This window comes from Microcaecilia unicolor, chromosome 7, assembly GCF_901765095.1.
Source record: "Microcaecilia unicolor chromosome 7, aMicUni1.1, whole genome shotgun sequence".
NCBI classification, from domain to species: domain Eukaryota; kingdom Metazoa; phylum Chordata; class Amphibia; order Gymnophiona; family Siphonopidae; genus Microcaecilia; species Microcaecilia unicolor.
Window position 1 is genome coordinate 154,166,972 of NC_044037.1, and position 24,528 is coordinate 154,191,499.

Below are 24,528 nucleotides of genomic sequence, written 5' to 3' on the forward strand. Positions count from 1 at the left end.
GCAGGCACTGGCCCTGCACAAACACTTAGATGAAAAAAGCAAGAAAGAAGAAATTTGCGAGGTGAAGATCACCGATGAAAGAGAGACAAGAGCTGAGAGAAGTACTAACAAATGCAACTGCTCTGTTGAGAAGAAGAGACTGACATGGTCCTGAACGATGGCAACGGGTGGGAAGGCAAGCCCATGCATGGTGTGTCGCCCTAAAAGGCTTCCAAAAGTTGTTGCAGCGTGGAAATATCATCTTGCTTCTCTTCAGAGAACTCATGTCCCCAGAATCTACCCTCCTGTCTTTTCTCCCCTTACCTAAGCATCCACTTTCTCTGCCTTTCCCCAAGTCTATATCTCTTTTTCCCTAGCATCTTCCCCTGCATATGCTTATGCTTCTGCCCCCTTACAGTAACTGTTCTCCTCTCCCTTCTCTTCAGCATCAGTCGCCAATTCCAGCTCCCCCATCAGCCCCTTTGTCCCAGCCCCCAGCTCTCTAGCATCAGCTTCAACCGCCTTCCTCCATCCCCAGCATCAGCTCCTCATTCCTAGCATATAGATGAACACTATTATCCCCGTTGCAAAGTCCCCATCAGCCCTCATCCCCATTCTCAGCATCAACACCCTCCTCATGTAAGTACATAAGTATTGCCATACTGGGAAAGGCCAAAGCTCCATCAAGCCCAGCATCCTGTTTCCAACAGTGGCCAATCCAGGTCACAAATACCTGGCAAGATCTCAAAAAAGTACAAAACATTTTATACTGCTTATCCCAGAAATAGTGGATTTTCCCCAAGTCCATTTAATAATGGTCTATGGACTTTTCCTTTAGGAAGCCATCCAAACCTTTTTTAAACTCCGCTAAGCTAACCGCCTTTACCACATTTTCTGGCAACGAATTCCAGAGTTTAATTACATGTTGAGTGAAGAAAGATTTTCTTTGATTTGTTTTAAATTTACTACATTGTAGCTTCATCGCATGCCCCCTAGTCCTAGTATTTTTGGAAAGCGTAAACAGACGCTTCACATCTACCCGTTCAACTCCACTCATTATTTTATAGACCTCTATCATATCTCCCCTCAGCCGCCTTTTCTCCAAGCTGAATAGCCCTAGCCGCTTTAGCCTTTCCTCATAGGGAAGTCGTCCCATCCTCTTTATCATTTTCATCGCCCTTCTCTGCACCTTTTCTAATTCCACTATATCTTTTTTGAGATGCGGCAACCAGAACTGAACACAATATTCGAGGTGCAGTCGCACCATGGAGTGATACAAAGGCATAATAACATCCTCATTTTTGTTTTCCATACCTTTCCTAATAATACCTAACATTCTATTTGCTTTCTTAGCCGCAGCAGCACACTGAGCATAAGGTTTCAACGTATCATCATCGACGACACCTAGATCCCTTTCTTGGTCTATGACTCCTAATGTGGAACCTTGCATGACATAGCTATATTTCGGGTTCCTCTTTCCCACATGCATCACTTTGCGCTTGCTCACATTAAACGTCATCTGCCATTTAAATGCCCAATCTTCCGGTCTCGTAAGGTTCTCTTGTAATTTTTCACAATCCTCCCGCGATTTAATGACTTTGAATAACTTTGTGTCATCAGCAAATTTTATTACCTCACTAGTTACTCCCATCTCTAGGTCATTTATAAATATGTTAAAAAGCAGCGGTCCCAACACAGACCCCTGGGGAACCCCACTAACTACCCTTCTCCATCGAGAATACTGACCATTTAATCCTATTCTCTGTTTTCTATCTTTTAACCAGTTTTTTATCCACAATAGAACACTACCTCCTATCCCATGACTCTCCAATTTCCTCTGGAGTCTTTCTTGAGGTACTTTGTCAAACGCCTTCTGAAAATCCAGATACAGGATAATGACCAACACACCTTTATCCACATGTTTGTTCACCCCTTCAAAGAAATGTAGTAGATTGGTGAGGCAAGATTTCCCTTCACTAAATCCATGTTGACTTTGTCTCATTAATCCATGCTTTTGAATATGCTCTGTAATTTTGTTCTTTATAATAGTCTCTACCATTTTGCCCGGCACTGACGTCAGACTCACCGGTCTATAATTTCCCGGATCTCCTCTGGAACCTTTTTTTAAAAATCCTCTCATGATTTAACTCCTCTGAATAACTTTGTGTCGTCAGCAAATTTAATTACCTTACTAGTTACTCCAATCTCTAGGTCATTTATAAATATGTTAAAAAGTAGCAGTCCCAGCACAGACTCCTGGGGAACCCCACTAACTACCCTTCTCCATTGAGAATACTGACCATTTAACCCTACTCTCTGTTTTCTCCTCCTTCTCCTAGCTTCAACCCCTGAACTTCTCTGTATCAATTCTTGTCTTCCAGCCCCCTTCTCCCAGTCTTCAGCCCCAGCTCCAACATCAGCCCCCAGCATCAGCTCTCTGCTCTCAGCTCCCTTCACTTATCTGGCTAATATCTCAATTACCTGTGGATGCAGTGGCAGGAGCATATTCCTTTGCTTTTGTTGGTGTCTAGTTTCTTTGTTTTCTTTACCACAGACAGCATGGCTGGATTGAAATGTGAGAACAGCTACTTCATAATTCTCTCATTTCAAAACTGGCACACTGCATGTGGCAGAAAAAAAACAACAGAGGAAGGGCAGAGTGGCATGAGTGATAAAACATACTTTTGCTGCTATAAAGGGGTAAGCTAGTGAGGCAGGCTTTAGGTGCTTTTCACCTTTGTTGAACTGGACCAGTGCCTCATTGGCTTGCCTCTTAAGCTGACAGATAAAAGATTTACATATTTAGCAAGAAGGAAAAAAATAGGTATTCTCAGAGAGCAAAGCATCTTAAAAAATCCCCATTGCTTTCTACAGGAGACAGTTATACGTTGCAGAATGTTTTCCAGCACACTATTCTAAAAGTCCACCTTTAGTCTTCCAGCATTTTTACACAGGATTGCACAGGCAGACTGATACAATGACATAGCAAAATAAGGAAAGTAGCTGGTGAAAAATGGCTCCCTTCCACTTTTTCTGTCACACCATCATATTTATTTATTTGTGGCATTTATACCCCGCTCTTTCCCGCTCAATAGCAGGTTCAATGCGGCTTACATAGCATGTTACAAAGTATCACAGAGATAATACAGGGATAGAAACAATGTATCAATGTATCAAAGAGATGACAAGGTATCATAGAGATAATACAGGGGTGGGAACAATATATCACAGAAATGACATAATTACTTAGATATATATTCATTCATCCTGATTCCAGTTACTTGAATCCCTATACTCCCTAAAAATATAAGAATAGTCATACTGGATCAGAGTAATGGTTCATCTAACCCAGTAGCCTTCTTCTATCAGTGGCCAATCCAGATCACAAATAATTGGCAGAATCCCAAAGAGTAGCAAAATATCATGCTACAGACTTCAGGGATAAGTAGTGGCATTTCCCATGCAGTTTATGAACTTTTCCTCTAGGAAAATGTCCAAAACTTTTAAAAACTCAGATATGCTAACTGCTGTTACCACATCCTCTGGCAATAAGTTCCAGAGCTTAGCTATTAGTTGAGTGAAAAAATATTTTCTCTTATTCATTTTAAAGGTATTACCATGTAACCTCATGGAGTGTCCCCTCATCGTAGACCTCTATAATATCCACCCGCCAATTGTCTCTTCTCGAAGCTGAAGAGCCCTAACCTCTTAAGCCTTTCCTCATAGGGGTTCCATTCCCTTAAATCACTTTTGTTGCCCTTCTCTGAACCTTTTTTTGAGATAGAGAAAACAGAATTGCACACAATACTCAAGGTGAGGTTCCAACATGGAGTGAAACACAGGCATTATAATATATTTTGTCTTATTTTCTATCTCTTTCCAAATAATTCCTAGCATTCTGTTTGCATTTTTGGCCACTGTTGCACACTGAGCAGATGAGATTTGCAATTGATCTTAAGATGGGGATGTGAGCTGCGATTTTTTTTTTTTAAATCAGGGATAACTTGGGATAGGTATTTGGCTTGGTGTTTTGGACATTTGTAGTAATTCTGTGTTTATGTATTGTGTTTTATAATTATGTGTGTTTTCTGTGCACATTGGATAAAGATGAAATAAAAGTGATGATACCTAGATTTTTTTCTTAGGTAGTGACTCCTAATGTGGAACCTAGCATCAAGCAACTATGATTTGGATTCTTCTTCCCAATATGAATCACTTTGCATTTGTCCACATTCAATTTCATCTCCCATTTACATGCCCAGTCTTCCAATTTCTTAAGGCCCTTGTGCAATTTCTCACAGTCTGCTTGCGATTTAACAATTTTGAACAATTTTGTGTCATCGCCAAATTTCATTACTTTACCTGTCATTCTCATTTCCAGGTTGTTTTAAAATATGTTAAATAGCACTGGTCCCAGAACAGATCCCTGGGATACACCACTATTTACCTTCTTCCACTATATGCATGCCCCTCCCCCACTTTGCAGTTGCAAGCTATATCACTTACAGTATGCCCTTACAGAATAGTGCGTAGGACACTTATATGCGCAAGTGCTAATATGTGCTAATATTTACTACATTTGAATGCACAAAAGCGGCAGGTTACCATGCATGCCTTAGTTGCAGAATTGCCTTTGTAGGTTTATGCTATTAGTAGTAGTAGTATAAAAAAAGCCTATAGGCAAAGTGAATAAAAAAAACACCTAATGGACCTCCAGCTAACATAAAATGTGATAATTCTCAAAATCCTTTTAATAGGCAGTATCAGGTTACTACAATCCTGAATCTTCAATAGAACCTATGAGTGGTGAGGTGGTGTCTATTGTAAGGCAATATCTCTTAGAAACACAGTTGTGAACATTTTCAGGTTTACCTTATCATGTAACCCATGATCATTTGTTTCCTAGAAAGGCTTACCTGGTTGAGTCAGCGGAGGGTTTTATGCGCCCTTGGCTGTTTCCCTCCCAGATGCTGTTCGCTAAATCATTCCCTATGGACGACATCACTTTTATCAGCTCCAGTGGCCAGTCATCCAAATCCAGTGAACGGACACGGGACAAATGTGTGCCAAGATTCCGATGAATCCCAGAACATTCAATGCACATGAGGGCTCCAAGATTCAAACTGGCCCAGTCTGGGTCTGTGGGATTAGAGAGAGAGAGAGAGAGAAGAAAACATCATAGACTTCTAAAAATGCTCCTCCAACACAGTGTCTGCTAAAAATTGGACATACAAAAAAAAAAATTAAAAAAAAAAAATTTATATATATATATATATATACACACACACACACAGGATTAGATTTCTTGTTTACCTATGTTGACAGCTAGTTACACAAGTCAACAAAATCTTATTTTAAATCTGTTAGTTTGGTAAATTTAATTGATCTTGATAGTAGAGTCGTCAAACAAAATAAAATTGGCTATTATGCTTAATGAATAGCTCTGGAAGAGCACAAACGTTTTTAAATAAAATAATAGTACGTGATATAGTAAACAGTTTTAAGCAATTTGTGTCTACTGGAAAAATGCTTAATACATCTGGCCCACGATGTGACATTCCTAATGGAATAGTATAGGGCACAAGATCAAACTTTTCTAGTCACTAAATCTAACAGATGCTCAGTAAGGATAATCGTGTAAAGGAATTTATAATAAGCCTGGAAAGATGTGTACTCTTCCACTTTGACCTTGTGGGCATGGAGCTCTTTCTGAAACAACAGCATCTCTATTTGGGACAACCATGGATGAAATGTTTGTATAAGCAAGTAGTACAATTCTGTTCGTGGAGAATAGAATGCTATCTCTGAAGTGCTTGTCACCCCAGCCAGGACAAATACATAATTGAGCTACTACAGATAAGGTGTGAGCAAAATTTAAATAAATAAATAAATTGGGAAAGGATCTTTACAGTGCTATCAACTGACCTTTCCGACAATTCCTAAAACAAAAGACTGCTTAAATATGTGTACATTTTGAAAGAATGTTAATTCAACCCCACCAATTAACTATATGAATAAACAAGAGAGTTTAGAATTAAATTTATACATGCATGCATATGCCAGCATTCAAGACAAACATAAAGGCATATACAGACACACCACACATTTAAGAGAATAAGAATAGCCATACTGGGTCAGACCAATGGTCTTTCTAGCCCAGTATCCTGCGTCCAACAGTGGCCAATCCAGGTAACAAGTACCTGGCAGAAACCCAATTAGTAGCAACATTCCATGCTACCAATCCCAGGGCAAGCTGTGGCGTCCCCCATGTCCATCTCAACAACAGACTATGAACTTTTCCTCTAGGAACTTGTCCAAACCTTTTTTAAACCCAGATACACTAACCACTGACACCACATCCTCCGGCAACAGGTTCCAGAGCTTAACTGTTCATTGAGTGAAAAAATTATTTCCTCCTGTTTGTTTTAAAAGTAGTACCAAGGAGTAATTTAGAAGACATCTTTTTAACATGTTACCCTCTCTAATCTCCTCCCTACTTCTCCTCGTAGACTTGTCATTCTTCCCTAAAGTAGTATTCATGTCACCTTCCATAATGAGATTGCTCTTCAGGTGATCCTTAATATCATGCAGCATATCTGAAAAAAATGTCCCTTTATATTCAGTGGGTGCAACAGCATTAAGTATGGCACATTCCCATCTATCGATCCTTCCTGATAGCCAAACAAATCTTTTTGCTTTATTTTTAAGATTTTATATGGATCTGAATCAAGATGGCATCAGGAACGGTTGCATGGTCTGGAAGCTCTTGAGACTCAACATAGCCTTGGCAAGAGGATTTGTCTCCCCGATCTTAGGATGGGGAAGACGGTAGTCCCTACCTCCATGGGCTTGCCACCAACACCAACCTCCTGCCAAACGACATTGGAGAGCTTTGGAGTCATGACCCTTGGAGTACAGATACCTGCTTCGATGGGCTCGGCCTCTTTTGGTGCAGAGCACAGCATTGAGGGAGCGACGTTGAGCCCTCCCTCCTACACAGCTCCTCCGCGACCCGGATGTAATTTGCTGCTTGTGGGGCCACGACAGCTTGAGGCCTTGGAATTGATCAGGCCTTCAACATCTGTGGAAGGAGGACCCACGAGTACTTCGACCCCGGGTAAAGAAATATCGGAACAGGAGCAAATGCAGGACATTGCTCCTGGTGTCCGGGGCTTCACAACCGAGAGTATCGGAGAATTAATAAGACCTGCTGTGGTGACTATGAACACACTATGGGACGCTATCCAAGGTGGGAATAAAACTTTACTCTTGATGAATACTTCTGTTAAAGGCAAAATAATGGAATTAAAACAAACTAATCAAAGACTGTCTGATGATGCTCAAGAGCAGAAAGTGAAAACTGTAAAGATAGAAGGAGATGTAAAAAAACTGCAGAATCTTACCGTGGCTTTAATTAAAGAAAGAGAAATCCAAGACAAAAAGTTAGAATACTTAGAAAATAATGGTTGTAGGAACAACCTGAGACTATTAAATGTTCCAAAATTGCCTTTGATTACAGCGGTGGACATGCTTAAGAAATATTTTGGCGATATATTGGGGATCCCAGTGGAGGGATATCCCCCCATAACACAGGCCAAATATATAACAGGGAGACCTAGATCTACTAAAGAGCAACCTCAGGCTGTTCCTAATCTAAATCTTACAGAATTCTTGGAAAACGCTCTTGAACTTATTACTGAAAGAACGACGTTAATAGTAACTTTCGCTCTTGAACTAGTCAGAAATAATATTCTTCGGACATATTTTCGCCATATAAATGATCCTTTCTTTGGGCAAACAATTCAGGTTTTTCCTGACCTGGTAAGAAGTACACAAAAGAGGAGAAAAGAATCCATGATGTATAAATCAAGAATTCTTAAATTAGGAGGTACTTTTTTGGTAAAATTTCCTTGTAAATGTCATGTCTCCTTTGAATTGGCAAATTATATTTTCTTTACTCCCAAGAAATTGTTAGAATTTATTGAATCAAGAGAAAGGGTTGGACCACCTGTAGATTTGCCTCCCTAGTTAGAAATGCTGTTACATTGGCTGCAGACATCTGATCTCTTCCTACCGTTTTGTAATTTTATTTAACTTACCATAAATTCTCCATTTATAACTATATCCTAGTTTCTTGATTCAAAATTATTGTGGACAAAGTTTAGATGAAGATTTCTATACTATATTATTATTTAAGTATATATTGCCTTTTGTTTTATGATTGCTGATATTTCCAAACATTTATGTTCGTTGATATAAAGGTAAAATTAATAAATATAAAATTAAAAAATAAAAAAAAAGATTTTATATGGTTTGATTTCTTTTCATACTACTCACTAGATACATACTCTATCCAGTTCCAGAACTATACAAGCAAAAGACCAATTAGAATTATGTTTCCCCTTCATTCAAAGGAGTTTGTTTTAAAAAACTATTAGAGGGTTCCTTTTCATACCAAGCAGTTTCCATTTGGAATGGCCTACCATTGAAGTTAAGATAACACTCTTCTTAGCTATCATTTCAAAAATGTTTAAAAACTTACTTTTTTGGCACAGAGAGCATTAAAGCATGATACCCCACATTATTTGACTATTGTTTTGAGAATTTATAGGCCTGGTCAAGTGCTAAGTTCAGAGGGATCACAACCTCTATCTATTCCATCTCTACCTAGGATCCATTTTACAGAAACCTTAGCCTGCGCTTTCTTGATTGTTGCACCATTTGAATGGAATAAGCTGCTAGATACAACCGAGCTTATGGCCAATACTGTTGCATTTAAGAAGCGGCTAAAACTTTTCTTTTTGCTCACGCCTTTGATGGCTGATTGTGTAACAGGAAGTGCAGTAGATTATCATCTTGATAATACAGTGTATGCTAACATCTGCAGTGAACATGTCAATAAATAGTAGTTTCATATATAGTGTGTCACTTGTATTTTGTTTGTGTTGTGTTCTGTCTGGTTGAATTTTCTTTATATGATATTTTAAATTGTATTTGTTGGATTATAATCAATTTAGTTGTAAGTGGAATAAAAATCTCTAAAGGAAATTATGACTTTATATAAGTACCCTTTACATGGTGCACTAATATGTCAAAAACAAGATACATAGCCAATGTAATAAGTTAATAAGGTTATGCAGTGGGGGACAGCAGACTGCTGTTTGCAGAAATGCAGCCAAATAAATTCAAAAAGCTAAGTTCTTCAGCAGTTTCCATATACCAGATTATAACAATAGATACATGCTTTTGTCATAGCGCCTTTCACTGAAACAATATCCCAGTACTTTACAGATAAATAAATAAATAAATAATTTAAGCCTTGAGAAAGGTGAACCTGTCTCAAAAGTGGCATGTTTCTTTCTTGACAGCTTGCATCAGGGGAGAAAGAGAATTAGCATTGCCCAGTTATTGCCCAGTTACAGCTATAAAAACAGTAGTGAGACATGCAATACACACACACACACACACGCGGTAGCAGACAGTGGTAAGCCATAAAATATAAACTTTAGAAGAGCCAAGAAAACCTCTCTTGTGTAGTGGTTGCTTTTACTTACTTTGTATCCCACAGTCCACACAGTAAGAATTGCCTCTGATGTTTCTTATTGACTGAAGGGCCATGGCCTCATTCTGGCTTGTCAGGCGGGACTGCATATATTCAAAGAAATGTCCATGCAAGAAATAAGAACAGAATGAAAATGTTTTGACAACACGATTGTCAGCAATATGAAAAAAACATAACATCAGGGAATGAGACAGCTTTGGTACACCTCTCAAACAACTGATCCCTTGTCATACTCAGCTTCCTGCACAGCTTTGTTGATCCCAAACGCATTTTAAGTGCTCAAAAGTTTCATTAAAATCCATCATTTTGAAGAAAGAATGCTAGTGTTATTTGACTAGTGTGCTGGAATAGCAGTGAAGCAGTTGGCACATGGAACTGTGGATCTGAAGACCTTTGATTCATCTTCCTACCACTTACTCTGTGACCTTGGTAAGTTACTTAACCTCACTCTAGCCAAACGTATTTGAAACAGATATGGCAGTCAGGTGAATTCTTAAATGATATACTTTAATTTGATCAGAGCTTTTCTTCAGGCAGTACACGTCAGTACTATGTACTAGTACCTTTTCTGTCGCATGCTTGTACTGACCTGCTGGTCTTAAAATAAAATGCAACCTGGTATCGCCTCCCAGAAATCAGAGGAAGCTTTCATCAAGTTATGCTTTTACTGATTTGCAATACTCCTTCCTGCTGTCCAAAGACCACTCAATGGTGATGCCTTCTGTCTACTACTACTACTACTTAACATTTCTAAAGCGCTACTAGGGTTACGCAGCGCTGTACAATTTAACATGGAAGGACAGTCCCTGCTCGAAGAGCTTACAATCTAAGACAAATGTACAGTTAATCTGAAAGGTCAGACAGATTGGGGCAACCTATATGTTCGAAAGGTTAGGTTCCGAATGCAGCATTGAAGAGGTGAGCTTTAAGCAAGGATTTGAAGATGGGTAGGGAGGGGGCTTGGCGTAGGGCTTCAGGAAGATTGTTCCAGGCATAGGGTGAGGCAAGGCAGAATGAGCGGAGCCTGGAGTTGGCAATGGTGGAGAAGGGTACTGAGAGGAGGGATTTGTCATGTGAGCGGAAGTTGCGGGCAGGAACGTAGGGGGAGATGAGGGTAGAGAGGTATTGAGGAGAGCAGACCGGATGCACTTGTAAGTAAGGAGGAGAAGCTTGAATTGGATGCGGTATCTGATCAGAAGCCAGTGAAGTGACTTGAGGAGAGGGGTGATATGAGTATATCGGTACTGGCGGAATATAAGACGTGCGGCAGAGTTCTGAATGGATTGAAGGGGGGATAGATGGCTGAGTGGGAGGCCAGTGAGGAGCAAGTTGCAGTAGTCGAGGCGAGAGGTAATAAGAGCGTGGACGAGAGTTCGGGTGGTGTGCTCAGTGAGGAAAGGGCGAATTTTGTTGATGTTGAAAAGGAAGAAGCGACAGGTTTTGGCAGTCTGCTGGATATGCGCAGAGAAGGAGAGGGAGGAGTCGAAGATGACCCCGAGGTTGCGGGCAGATGAGATGGGGAGGATGAGGGTGCCAACAACTGAGATAGAGAGTGGGGGAAGAGGAGAAGTGGGCTTAGGTGGAAAGACGAGGAACTCGGTCTTGGACATGTTCAGCTTCAGGTGGCGGTTGGACATCCAGGCAGCAATGTCGGATAGGCAGGCCGATACCTTGGCTTGGGTCTCTGAGGTGATCTCTGGTGTGGAGAGATAGAGCTGGGTGTCATCAGCGTAGAGATGACACTGGAAGCCATGAGATGAGATCAGTGAGCCTAGGGTAGAGGTGTAGATAGAGAAGAGAAGGGGTCCGAGGACAGATCCCTGGGGAACACCAACAGATAGCGGGATGGGAGTGGAGGAAGATCCATGAGAGTGCACCCTGAATGTGCGGTGGGAGAGATAGGAGGAGAACCAGGAGAAGAAAGAGCCCTGGAACCCAAATGAGGCCAGGGTGGCGAGAAGTAGATCGTGATTGACAGTGTCAAAAGCGGCAGAGAGATCGAGGAGGATGAGGATGGAGTAGTGGCCTCTAGATTTGGCCAGGAGCAGGTCATTGCAGACTTTAGAGAGTGCTGTTTCTGTCGAGTGGAGAGGGCGGAAGCCGGATTGGAATGGGTCGAGGATGGCATGAGAGGAGAGAAAATCAAGACAGCGGCTATGAACGGCGCGTTCAAGTATTTTGGAGAGGAAGGGTAGGAGAGAGAGGGGGCGATAGTTGGAGGGGCAGGTAGGGTCAAGTGATGGTTTTTTGAGGAAAGGTGTGACTAGGGCGTGCTTGAAGGTATCAGGGACAGTTGCAGTGGAGAGAGAGAGGTTAAGGATGCGACAGATGGAGGGGTTGACAGTATGGGCGATGGTGTTAAGTAGGTTGGTGGGGATGGGATCAGAGGAACAGGTGGTGCATTTCGAGGAGGAAAGAAGGCGGGAGGTTTCATCCTCGGTGATCTCTGGAAAGGAGGAGAAGGAGGCCTGGGTTGGTTGGTTGAGGGAGAGGGTTAATGGGTGAAGGGGGGGGGGGTGGGGGGTGTCTCTATTCAAACTTACAAAGAACAGTACAGCAAAAGTATGGATCACAGGGTCCGTGAATGGATGAAGTGTTGCCTGTCTCTGCTGCCCATCCCCTGCATAACTGAAGCATGAGAATAGAGAAAGGGGGTGGACAGCAGGGGCAGGCAGTGCTATATCTTTTCAGGCCTCACGACCACTGCTGTTCAGAACAATTGAGAGCAGAACTGGATTACTATATTTGGATCTAGACAAACATATTTGTGTACTCTCCTTCCCAAATTTACTTCTTTTCTCACAACTACCCTTCTCCTTATCACATTTCACCTCATCAGATGTAGCAGGGAAAGGGCAGAGCCAAGCTGTGGGCATGGCAGTAGTAATACTTTGTGAGTGAGCATGGGGACTAAAATGGAGTGACAATGGTTAGAGCTAGAGGGCTGTCAAATTATCGAGTTTCAAGACAGAAATACTGGGCTACTCCTGGATTTTATTTATGACATTTTTACATCTTATACCAAGCATTTAAACATGTAATTACTAAAGACCACAATTTGAGGAATCCAAGGTTTAGGATTTAGAGGCAATAAACCAATAATGAAGACATAATCAAGAAAGATATGACTATCCAAGACCTAAATAACTAGACATCTTACGTTCCCTCCCTAACAGCTGAATGCAAAGCAGCAACCTATTTGGTTGCAAGAAAAGCAGTAAGCTAGGCTGGCTCACAGAAAACGAGAGATACATACCTGTAGCAGGTATTCTCCGAGGACTGCAGGCTGACTGTTCCCACTGATGGGTTGACATCCGACGGCAGCCCCAGGTTCGGAATTCTTCCTAGCAACAAAGTTTGCTAGAGCCCTCGTGTGCATGAGTGCACGCATGTGTGGCTGTCTTCCGGCCCATCGCGCGAACGTGCCCCTCAGTCAACTTACAAAGCAAGACAAGGGAAGACACAATTCCAAAGGGGAGGCGGGCGGGTTGGTGAGAACAATCAGCCTGCTGTCCTCGGAGAATACCTGCTACAGGTATGTATCTCTCGCTTTCTCCGAGGACAAGCAGGCTGCTTGTTCTCACTGATGGGGTATCCCTAGCCCCCAGGCTCACTCAAAACAACAAACAGGGTCAATTGGGCCTCGCAACGGCGAGGACATAACAAAAATTGACCTACAAACCAGGACATCTAACTGAGAGTGCAGCCTGGAACAGAACAAAAATGGGCCTAAGGGGGTGGAGTTGGATTCTAGACCCCAAACAGATTCTGCAGCACCGACTGCCCAACCGACTGTTGCGTCGGGTATCCTGCTGAAGGCAGTAATGAGATGTGAATGTGTGAACTGAAGACCACGTCGCAGCCCTGCAAATCTCTTCAATAGTGGCTGACTTCAAGTGAGCCACTGACGCTGCCATGGCTCGAACACTATGAGCCGTGACATGACCCTCAAGAGTCAGCCCAGCTTGGGCGTAAGTGAAGGATATGCAATCTGCTAGCCAATTTGAAATGGTGCGTTTCCCAACAGCCACTCCCCTTCTGTTGGGATCAAAAGAAACAAACATTTGGGCGGACTGCTGAATGGGCTTGTCCGCTCCAGATAGAAGGCCAATGCTCTTTTGCAGTCTAATGTGTGCAACTGACGCTCAGCAGGGCGGGTATGAGGACGGGGAAAGAATGCTGGCAAGACAATTGACTGGTTCAGATGGAAGTCCAACACCACCTTGGGCAAGAACTTAGGGTGAGTGCAGAGGACTACTCTGTTATGATGAAATTTAGTATATGGAGCATGGGCTACCAAGGCTTGGAGCTCACTGACTCTACGAGCTGAAGTAACAGCCACCAAGAAAATGACCTTCCAGGTCAAGTACTTCAGATGGCAGGAATTCAGTGGCTCAAAAGGAGCTTTCATCAGCTGGGTGAGAACGACTTGAGATCCCATGACACTGTAAGAGGTTTGACAGGGGGCTTTGACAAAAGCAAACCTCTCATAAAGCGAACGACTAGAGGCTGTCCAGAGATAGGCTTACCCTCCACACGGTAATGATAAGCACTAAGATGAACTCTTACGGAGTTGGTCTTAAGACCAGACTCTGACAAGTGCAGAAGGTATTCAAGCAGGGTCTGTGTAGGACAAGAGCGAGGATCTAGGGCCTTGCTGTCACACCAGACGGCAAACCTCCTCCATTTAAAAGAGTAACTCTTTTTAGTGGAATCTTTCCTGGAAGCAAGCAAGACTCGGGAGATTGCTTCCGAAAGACCCAAGGAGGCAAAGTCTATGGTCTCAACATCCAGGCTGTGAGAGCCAGGGACTGGTAATTTATAACAAACCTGAGTAGCTCCAGGAGTTGAATAGTCATCTGCATGGACTGCTGAGCTCCCGCCTCGGAAGTGCTCTTCACCAGCCAATCGTCGAGATAAGGGAAGACATGCATTCCCAGCTTGCGTAGAGACACTGCCACTAACGCCAGGCATTTGGTGAACACCCAGGGCGCAGAGGCGAGCTCAAAGGGCAGTACACAATACTGAAAGTGCTGTGTCCCCAGACGGAATCGAAGATACTGCCTGTGAGCTGGCAGTATAGGGATGTGCGTATAAGCATCCTTCAAGTCCAGAGAGCATAGCCAATCGTTTTCCTGAATCATGGGAAGAAGGGTGTCCAGGGAAAGCATCCTGAACAGGAAGTACCTGGAATAGAATCCCAGCCCTTCTTGCCCCGGTGGAACGGGCTCGACCGCATTGGTGCTGAGAAGGGTGGAGAGTTCCTCTGTAAGTACCTGCCTGTGCTGGAAGCTGAAGGACTGAGCTCCCAGTGGACAATTTGGAGGTTTGGAGATCAAATTGAGGGAGTATCCTAGCCGGACTATTTGGAGAAACCACTGATTGGAGGTTACAAGAGGCCACCGTTGGTGAAAAATTTTTAACCTCCCTCCGACTGGTAGATCGACCGGCACAAACACTTTTATGTCGGCTATGCTTGCCTGGAGCCAGTCAAAAGCCCGTCCCTTGCTTTTGCTGGGGAGCAGCAGGGGCCTGTTGAGGCGCACGCTGTTGACGTGAACAAGAGCGCTGGGGCTTAGCCTGAGCAGGCTGGCGGGAAGGAGGATTGTACCTGCACTTATTGTAAGCATAGGGAGCATTCTTCCGACCCCCGTAAAATGTCTACCTGAAGAGGTAGATGCTGAAGGCGTCCGGTGGGAGACCTTTTCGAGTGCAGTTTCCCGCTGATGGAGCTGTTCTACCACCTGCTCGACCTTCTCGCCAAAAATGTTATCCCCCCGGCAAGGAGCGTCTGTAATCCAGTGCTGGACTCGATTCTTCAGGTCAGAGGCATGCAGCCATGACAGTCTGCGCATCACTATACCTTGAGCAGCGGCCCTAGACGCAAAAGTGTCATAAGCACCCCTGGACAGGAATTTATGACACACCTTCAGCTGCCTGACCACCTCCTGAAAAGGCTTGGCCTGCTCGGAAGGGAGCTTATCGACCATTTTGTTTAGGAGTGAATGAACTGAAAAAAATCTAAAAGCAGCCAAAGCTTAGAGAATAAGCACCAAAGTCCCTGAGAGGAAGCCACTTACGGAGAAACGGTGGCACCGTTGGACAAAAGTTAAGTGCTATTCCTTGAAACATAACAGAATGTTGTTTTGCTTTTATGGGCGCTTTTCTAAAGCTATTTATTGATTGTCAGTTTGAATTAGTAGTTTTTGAAGCACAGTAGTTGCACGTTAAAAACACTTTGATAGAAAAAAGAAAAAAGAGACAAAGAAAAGAACTGGAGAACTCTTAAAACCCCCATGATAGAAACTATCAACGGCCATTTTTTGGCTTGTTGTATACCTAGGACTGGTGGTCCGATAGGTTCTGAGGGGTTTTCTCCGTCATAAATATTTGTCGCTATTGGACAGCCACTTAAGCTATACAAAACACTACTGCTACACCAGTTTATCAACCAAGTCCGTCAGTTGCCGCACATTATTCCGCATATGGATGCTCGTGTAGAGCTGGTACGACTGAATCTTGGCCACGAGCATAGAGGAATGATAGGCCTTCCGCCCAAAAGAGTTCAGAGTTCTAGACTCCCGCCCCGGGGGCGCCGAGGAGTAATCACTAGAACTCCGAGCTCTCTTGAGAGCGGAATCCACAACCGCAGAGTCATGAGGCAATTGGGTCTTCATCAACTACGGGTCCCCGTGAATCCGATTTTGGGACTCAGCTTTCTTGGGAATGGTGGGATTAGTTAGTGGTTTCACCCAGTTCGCCATCAATGTGTGCTTAAGGACATTATGTGGGGGAACAGTGGATGACTCCTTAGGTGGTGAAGGATAGTCCAGGACCTCAAACATCTCAGTCCTGGGTTCATCCTCAGTGACCACTGGGAAGGGAATGGCCGTAGACTTTTCCCAGACAAAGGAAGAGAAATACAAACTCTCGGGGGGAGAAAGCTTTCTCTCTGGCGAAGGAGTAGGATCAGAAGGAAGACCACAAGACTCCTTACCCGAGAAATATCTTGGGTCTTCCTCTGCCTCCCACGAGGCCTCCCCCTTGGTATCAGACAAGAGTTCTCTGACTGCAGCCTGAAGCCGGGCCCGTCTCGACGCCAAGGAGCGATGTCCTCGATGACGGTGTCGAGAAATGGATTCCCGTGCCGACGGCGATGAAGCTCCCTCCATCGACGGGAAATCCACTTGGGTGGCAGCCGAAACCGATACCACAGGCGGTACCGACGTCGAAGGCCTCACCACAGGCGGGGAGCCAGCCGCCGCATCTCTCAATGGTACCGGCAGTGCAAGCACCACTGGTACCGGAACAGACGGTCGCAGCAGTGTTTCCAGGATCCCTGGAAGAATGGCATGGAGGCGCTCGTCTAGATTGTCTGTCGGGCAAGGCTGTGGGGTCGGTGCAGGAGACAGAGCCACAATCTGTCCAGGGCGAGGAGGCGGTACCGGGCTGTCCGGAGAAGTGCGCATCGACATCTCCTGTATGGAGGGTGAGCGGTCCTCCCGGCGTCAACGCTTCATGGGTGCCGAATCCTTCGGCATCCCGGAGCTCTCGGTACCGTGACGGGAGAGTGACTGATGATGGTGCTTTTTTGCCTTCGCGCGAAGCACGGTCTCGGTACCCCCCCCCCCCCCCCGGTACCGACGAGGACGACGTGGAATCCAAACATCTCCTCGGGGTCGGGTCCGAAGAGGGTCGGTCCCAATGGCCCTGCACCGCAGGAGCCCTCGAGGCAGGTGGATACCCACTCGATGGCCCACTGCTGCCAGCGTGAGATGATCTCTGGACAGCCATTACCTGTGCTCCCGATGACGGTGCACTCTCCGGTGCCGACATCGACACTGCCACCGCCGATCTTGGTACCGCTGCAGACGTCGACGCCGAAGGGCCGGGCAAAGCTTGGAACAGGCGCTCCCACTGAGCTAATCTCGACGCTTCTGTCCGCTTTTTAAGACCACGACACAAAGTACAAACGTTGGGGCGATGACCCGCCTCAAGACACTGAATACACGAAGCGTGTGGATCAGTGGCTGAGATTGCCCGGCTGCACCGAGTGCACTTCTTGAAGCTGCTGGCGATCTTCGATGACATCGATGGAAAAATCGCGGCAGCGAAATCAAAAGATGTGATGGCGCCAAATAAAGCACAGAAAAAGGGGAAAAAACCAGTACGGGTGGCCAACAGGGCCGCACACAATAATGAAAGAAAACTTACTGAAAAACGAAAAAAGAAGAAAAAGACGGTAAATCGCGAACAGGGCTCTCTCCTGAGGCGCAGAGCAACCGTAAAACAGCCACTCTGACCGCGGAAAAAAAGTGACTGAGGGGCACGTTCGCGCAATGGGCGAGAAGACAGCCGCGCATGCACGGTGTGCGCACTCGTGCACGAGGGCTCTAAGCAAACTTTGTTGCTAGGAAGAATTCCGGACCTGGGGCTGCCATCGGACGTCAACCCATCAGTGAGAACAAGCAGCCTGCTTGTCCTCGGAAAAACATATTTACAAGCTTGATATCGGACAATACATTTACAATGATATTTGAGAAAGAAAGTAGCTACCAACTGAATCTTTCCAGGTTTTAACAACAAATTGCCTCCTGCATCTCTGTGTATCATGCAAGAAATTAGGAAATATTCTAATATTTCTGTCCATGAAAAAGTTCCTCTAAGCCTTACAACAGGGCAATTAAAGTAGATCTAGCCAAAGATTCATTATTTGACAAGTAAAAAAGGCCCATTTCAGTTTTTAAGGAAACGGGCGCTAGCAAGGTTTTCCTCGTAGTGTGTATGTTTGAGAGTGACTGTGTGTGAGAGAGAGAGAGAGAGAGTGACTGTGCGAGTGTGTGTGTGTCAGAAAGAGAGTGAAATTGGGTGCGATTGTGTCTGTGAGAGTGTGTGTGTGTCAGAATGACAGTGGGTGCGAGTGCATATGTGAGACACAGCTAGACCGAGAGTTTGCTGAACCTCCTTCCCTTCCCCCCTTCCACCCGTCTGAGTTCCTGAAACCCCTCCCACTTCTTCACATGTGAGTTCCAGGACCCCCCCTGCCACTTCTTCCCATCCCCCCTCTCCCCTTCCCACTCCGCCTCTCCCCCTCTCCGAGTTCCAGGACCCCCCTCCCCCTCTTCCCCTCCCCCCCTACCCCAGTAAAACGTACCAAACCCCAGCCTTGGCTGATCTCTAGAATCCACTACCTATGTTCCTGTGCCCGCTCTGCTGAACGCCTTTGGCTGAAATCCCGTGCCCATGCTGACTTCATACACTTCAAATTCTTGCTGACCTCCTTCCAGTCTGCTCTTTTACTTGCAAAACAGGACTATTACATCCAGTTGACAAATTCTCTTGGCTCAAACCCTCGACGTCTCTTTGCCACACTGAACTCTCTCCTCAAAGTGCCTTCACCTCCAACTCCCCCCTTCATTTCCCCCCCAGACTCTGGCTGAGTACTTTCATCATAAGGTTCACAAGATTACACTTGAATTCTCAACCAGGTCACCTCCACCTCTCCTTCCATTAATCCATTCTCTCAACCCTTCAACCCCTGCCTCCTTTTCTTCCTTTTCTGAAATCACTGAAGAGGAAACTACACATCTTCTTTCCTCCTCGAAACTAACTGCCTGTTCCTCTGATCCTATTCCCACCCATCTACTTAACACTATCTCTCCTACTGTCATCCCTTTTATCTGTCATATCCTCAATTTTTCACTTTCCACTGCAACTGTTCCTGATGCCTTCAAACATGCAGTAGTCACACCACTCCTTAAAAAACCTTCCTTGGACCCTACCTGTCCTTCCAACTATCGCCCCATCTCCCTCCTCCCTTTCCTATCCAAGATACTTGAACGTGCTGTTCACTGCCGTTGCCTTGACTTTCTTTCATCTCAAGCTATTCTTGATCCACTTCAATCTGGCTTTTGCCCCCTTCATTCAACTGAAACACCACTTGTTAAAGTCTCCAATGATCTGTTCCTGGCCAGATCCAAAGGTCTCTATTCTATCCTCATCCTTCTCAATCTATCTGCTGCTTTTGACACTGTTAATCACAGCCTACTCCTTGATACGATGTCCTCACTTGGATTTCAGGACTCTGTTCTTTCCTGGTTTTCTTCTTATCTCTCCCAGCATACCTTTAGTGTATACTCTAGTGGATCCTCCTCTACTTCTATTCCACTGTCAGTTGGTGTACCTCAGGGATCTGTCCTGGGACCTCTTCTTTTCTCCATCTATACTTCTTCCCTTGGTACTCTGATCTCATCCTAGGGTTTTCAGCATTATCTTTACGCTGATGACTCCCAGATCTACCTCTCCACACCAGAAATCTCAGCCAAAATCCAGGCTGTCTGGCCTATCTGGCATTGCTGCTTGGATGTCTCAGCGCCATCTGAAACTAAACATGACCAAGACTGAGCTTCTTATCTTTCTCCCTAAACCAACCTCTCCTCCTCCCCCATTCTCTATTTCTGTGGATAACACTCTCATCCTTCCTGTCTCATCAGCTCGTAACCTTGGGGTCATCTTTGACTTCTCCCTCTCCTTCTCTGCACATATTCAGCAGACTGCTAAAACCTGTCGTTTCTTTCTCTATAATATCACCAAAATCCGCCCTTTCCTTTCTGAGCACACTACCAGAACCCTCATCCACACTCTTATCACCTCTCACTTAGACTTTTGCAACTTGCTTCTCACAGGTCTCCTACTTAGCCATCTCTTCCATCTGTTCAAAATTCTGCTGCATGACTAATATTCCACCAGTGTCGTTATGCTCATATTAGCCCTCTCCTCAAGTCACTTCACTGGCTTCCTATCCGTTTCCACATACAGTTCAAACTCCTCTTATTGACTTATAAGTGCATTCACTCTGCAGCTCCTCAGTATCTCTCCACTCTCCCTACATTCCTCCTCAGGAACTCCATTCACTGGGTAAATCTCTCTTATCTGAACCCTTCTCCTCCACTGCTAACTCCAGACTCTGTTCCTTTTATCTTGCTGCACCATATGCCTGGATTAGACTTTCTGAGCCGGTACGTCAAGCTCCATCTCTGGCCGTCTTCAAATCTAAACTAAAAGCCCACCTTTTTGATGCTGCTTTTAACTCCTAACCCTTATTCACTTGTTCAGAACCCTTATTTCATCATCCTCACTTTAATATTCCCTTATCTCTTGTTTGTCCTGTTTGTCTGTCCTAGTTAGATTGTAAGCTCTGTCGAGCAGGGACTGTCTCTTCATGTTCAGGTGTACAGTGCTGCATACGTCTAGTAGCGCTATAGAAATGATGAGTAGTAGTAGTAGTAGATATGATTGAGGTCTACAAAATCCGGAGTGGTGTAAAACAGGAAGAAGTAAATTGATTTTTTACTCGTTCCAAAAGTACAAAGACTAAGGGACACTCAAGGAAGTTACATGGAAATACTTTAAAAAGAAATAGGAGGAAATATTTTTTCACTCAATGAATAGTTAAGTTCTGGAATGCTTTGCCAGAGGATGTAGTAACAGCAGTTAGCGAATCTGGGTTTAAAAAAGGTTTAGACAAATTCCGGGAGCAAAAGTCCATAGTTTGCTATTGAGACAGACATGGGGAAGCAACTGCTTGCCCCAGGATTGGTAGCATTGAATGTTACTGCTAATTAGGTACTTGTGACCTGGCTTGGTCACTGTTTGGAAAACAGGATAATGGGTTAGATGGATCATTTGTCTGACCCGGTATGGCTACTCTTGTTCTTATGTCCCCTCTCTACAGTATACTGCACTGACCACTAGACTACTCCAGGGACATGCTTGCTGCTCTATGAGAAATGGCTATAACATCTGAAGCTGTCATAGAAGCTGGTATGTACTGTTTCTTTCATGTCTTTGGGGGGTGGGAGCGGGTCAGTGACCACTGGGGAAGTAAAGGGGGGCATGATTTAATCCTTCCAGTGGCCTTCTGGTCATTTGTGAATTATTTCAAAGAAAAACATCATAAAGCTCCGACTCACGATACCTACCAGTGGAACGGATTACACAAACATCCTTGAATGTCTTGACCCAAAACCCGGGGAGTGCTCAGCAGATCGATCATGGACCAACTTTGACCTGCTCTCATCAAATGAAATCTCACACTGGCTCGGAAAATACGCCAAATCGCAATGCAAATTAGACATTTGCCCTACTAATCTAATAAGAACTGCACCCAAACAATTCAAAACAGACCTCACGAATTACGTAAATCACAGGCTTCAAAATGGGCTCTTTCCCACGGATAAAGGAAACATCTTACTTACTCTGCTACCGTAAGATGCTAAGAAAAGCACAATGGACCTAACCAACTATCGCCCAGTAGCACCTATTCCACTCATAACCAAAATCATGGAAGGCATAGTGACGAAACAACTTACGGAATACCTAAATAAACACTCAATTCTGCATGAGTCTCAATCAGGATTTCGATCAAATCACAGCACCGAAACGGTCCTAGTGTCCGCAATGAACTCATTCAAACAAGCAATTGCAACTGGTAACAACATACTCCTCCTACAATTCGCATGTCCAGCGTCTTCGACATGGTCAATCATGGAATACTATTACATATACTGGAATACTTTGGAGTAGGAGGCACAGTTCTCAAATGGTTCAAAGGATTCCTGACCACAAGAACATACCAAGTAACAACAAACATGGACAGATCACCCCCATGGATACCGGAATGTGGAGTCCCCCAAGGATCCCCCCTCTCACCAACCTTATTTAACCTAATGATGATACCTTTAGCCAAACTTTTAGCCAACCAAAACCTCACCCCTTACATATATGCAGACGATGTCACAATTTACATCCCGTTCAAACATGATCTAAATGAAATCACCAATGAGATTAACCAAAGCCTCCAAACCGTGCACACCTGGGCGGATGCATTCCAACTAAAACTTAACGCAGAAAAAACGCAATGTCTTGTACTCACCTCACAACATAACACAAAAACCTTCTCCACCATAATCACACCATACTGCTCTCTTCCTATCTCACAAAACTTGAAAATTCTTGGAGTTACCATTGACCGAAACCTCACTCTCGATACCCACGTGAAGAACACGACGAAAAAGATGTTCCACTCCATGTGGAAACTCAAACGAGTAAAACCTTTCTTCCCGAGATACATCTTCCGTACCTTGGTACAGTCAATGTTAATAATCCATCTGGACTACTGCAACACACTGTATGCTGGCTGCAAAGAACAGACTATCAAAAAACTCCAAACAGCCCAGAATACCGCCGCAAGACTCATATTTGGAAAAACTAAATATGAAAGTACAAAACCCCTAAGAGAGAAACTTCATTAGCTCCCACTTAAGGAACGCATTGTGTTCAAGATCTGCACGATTGTACACAAAATCATTCACACAGACGCCCCAACCTACATGCTAAACCTCGTGGACTTACCTCCCAGAAACGCCACAAGATCATCCCGCAAATTTCTCAATCTGCATTTCCCCAGCTGTAAAGGACTAAAATACAAGCAGATGCATGCCACTACCTTCTCTTACTTGAGCACACAGTTATGGAATGCATTACCTACAGACCTGAAAATAATCGACGAAACAACTAACTTTCGCAAATCTCTGAAGACATATTTCTTCAACAAGGCCTACAAAGAGAACCTATAACCTCACTAATCCACTTCACCAAACCACCCAGTTTGAAAGTCCACCTTCTATACTTATCCCCTAATTACTTCCTTCTTTCTTCTATCATCAAATCTCTACACCTTACTAATAACTATATCTGATAGCCTGGAATGACAATGTATTAACAAAATTATGTAAGCCACATTGAGCCTGCAAATAGGTGGGGGAATGTGGGATACAAATGCAACAAATAAACAAATTTAGGGCACCTTTTTCTGACTTAGTCGTGATAAAAATGTCTAGACCAAAATGTTTAAATTGTAGTCCCAGACATTTTTGTTTTGATCCATTATGGTAGAAAATTGTCCATCCCCAACGTGCCCCTGACATGCAGTCTAATGATTTGAACGCAGTACCAAAGAACTGAATCCAAAAAGGTTAAAAAATGGTTTTAAAAAATGGTGATTTGAGTGTTTTGGCAAACAAAACATCCAAATGTCGATTTGTGTCACGTTTTTCTCTTTCAATAATGAGCCACCACAGTGTTACTTCAAGAACCATACATGTATCAAAAACAGGCACATGACTGGTTAAGAGCGGTGAGCTGAAAGCTAAGGATGAGAGATTTATAATTGCAGCCCAGGTACAGTGGATTACAGATGAGATACTTCACAGCAAACATAGAAAAAGCTGGTAAAACAGTGGAATCAATAGCTCATCTTACAACTGGCTGTTAAGTTTTGATATAAGAACATTTCTATTATAGGCTTCAAATAAGCACTTTTTCAGACTTCTCATATAAATGTCCTGTTATAAAATCAGGTCCATTATCATCAACTCCAGTTTTGCAATTTAATACTAAAAAAAAGTGCAATTTAAAATAAATACTGTATGCATGTACTGAGTTTCATGTGAATTCTATGGACAAGTGAACAGATAGCTGTGAAGTATAATTATTTCCATTTTGATGTGGATGAATTGTATCAAAGCTATGGTGCATTTGACATGGTCTCTAAAGCAAGGCGGAAGTAGCAGCAACAGGCTCAGGAACATGAAAACCAGAAATCAAATCACATTTCATTGGCATGACTGGTGACCTTGGGAAACTCACTTTATCCCTACTGCATCATGTACCCACTTAGATTGAAAGCATGAGGTAGGAACTTATATCTGAACACTTGTTGAAATTACACTGTGCTGCATACATCCAGGAGTATTATAAAATAACTATTATTATTATTTAAAAGAAACTGATTTTTAAAGCTTGCAAAATTAGAACTTTGACCTAGAGGCAAGAGAACTGTTAAGGTTCCTCACTTGATCTGAATAATTTTTATGTCATCATTTTATTTAAGGATTTTTTGATTGTAAAGATATTTTCCTATTATT

The 24,528-nt window shown here is 43.7% G+C and overlaps 1 protein-coding gene across 2 annotated transcripts in view; it reads right to left on the minus strand.

Moving 5' to 3' along the window:
* Positions 1-24,528, minus strand: part of AGAP1 (ArfGAP with GTPase domain, ankyrin repeat and PH domain 1) — a 2,358,592-nt gene that overhangs the window by 289,656 nt on the left and 2,044,408 nt on the right. For both annotated transcript variants that reach the window (XM_030210552.1, XM_030210551.1), the window contains exons 15-16: positions 9,534-9,624; positions 4,896-5,118 (exon numbers count right to left, since the gene is read on the minus strand). In XM_030210552.1, coding sequence (XP_030066412.1) covers positions 4,896-5,118; positions 9,534-9,624 — 314 coding nt within the window. The remainder of the gene's footprint in view (positions 1-4,895; positions 5,119-9,533; positions 9,625-24,528) is intronic.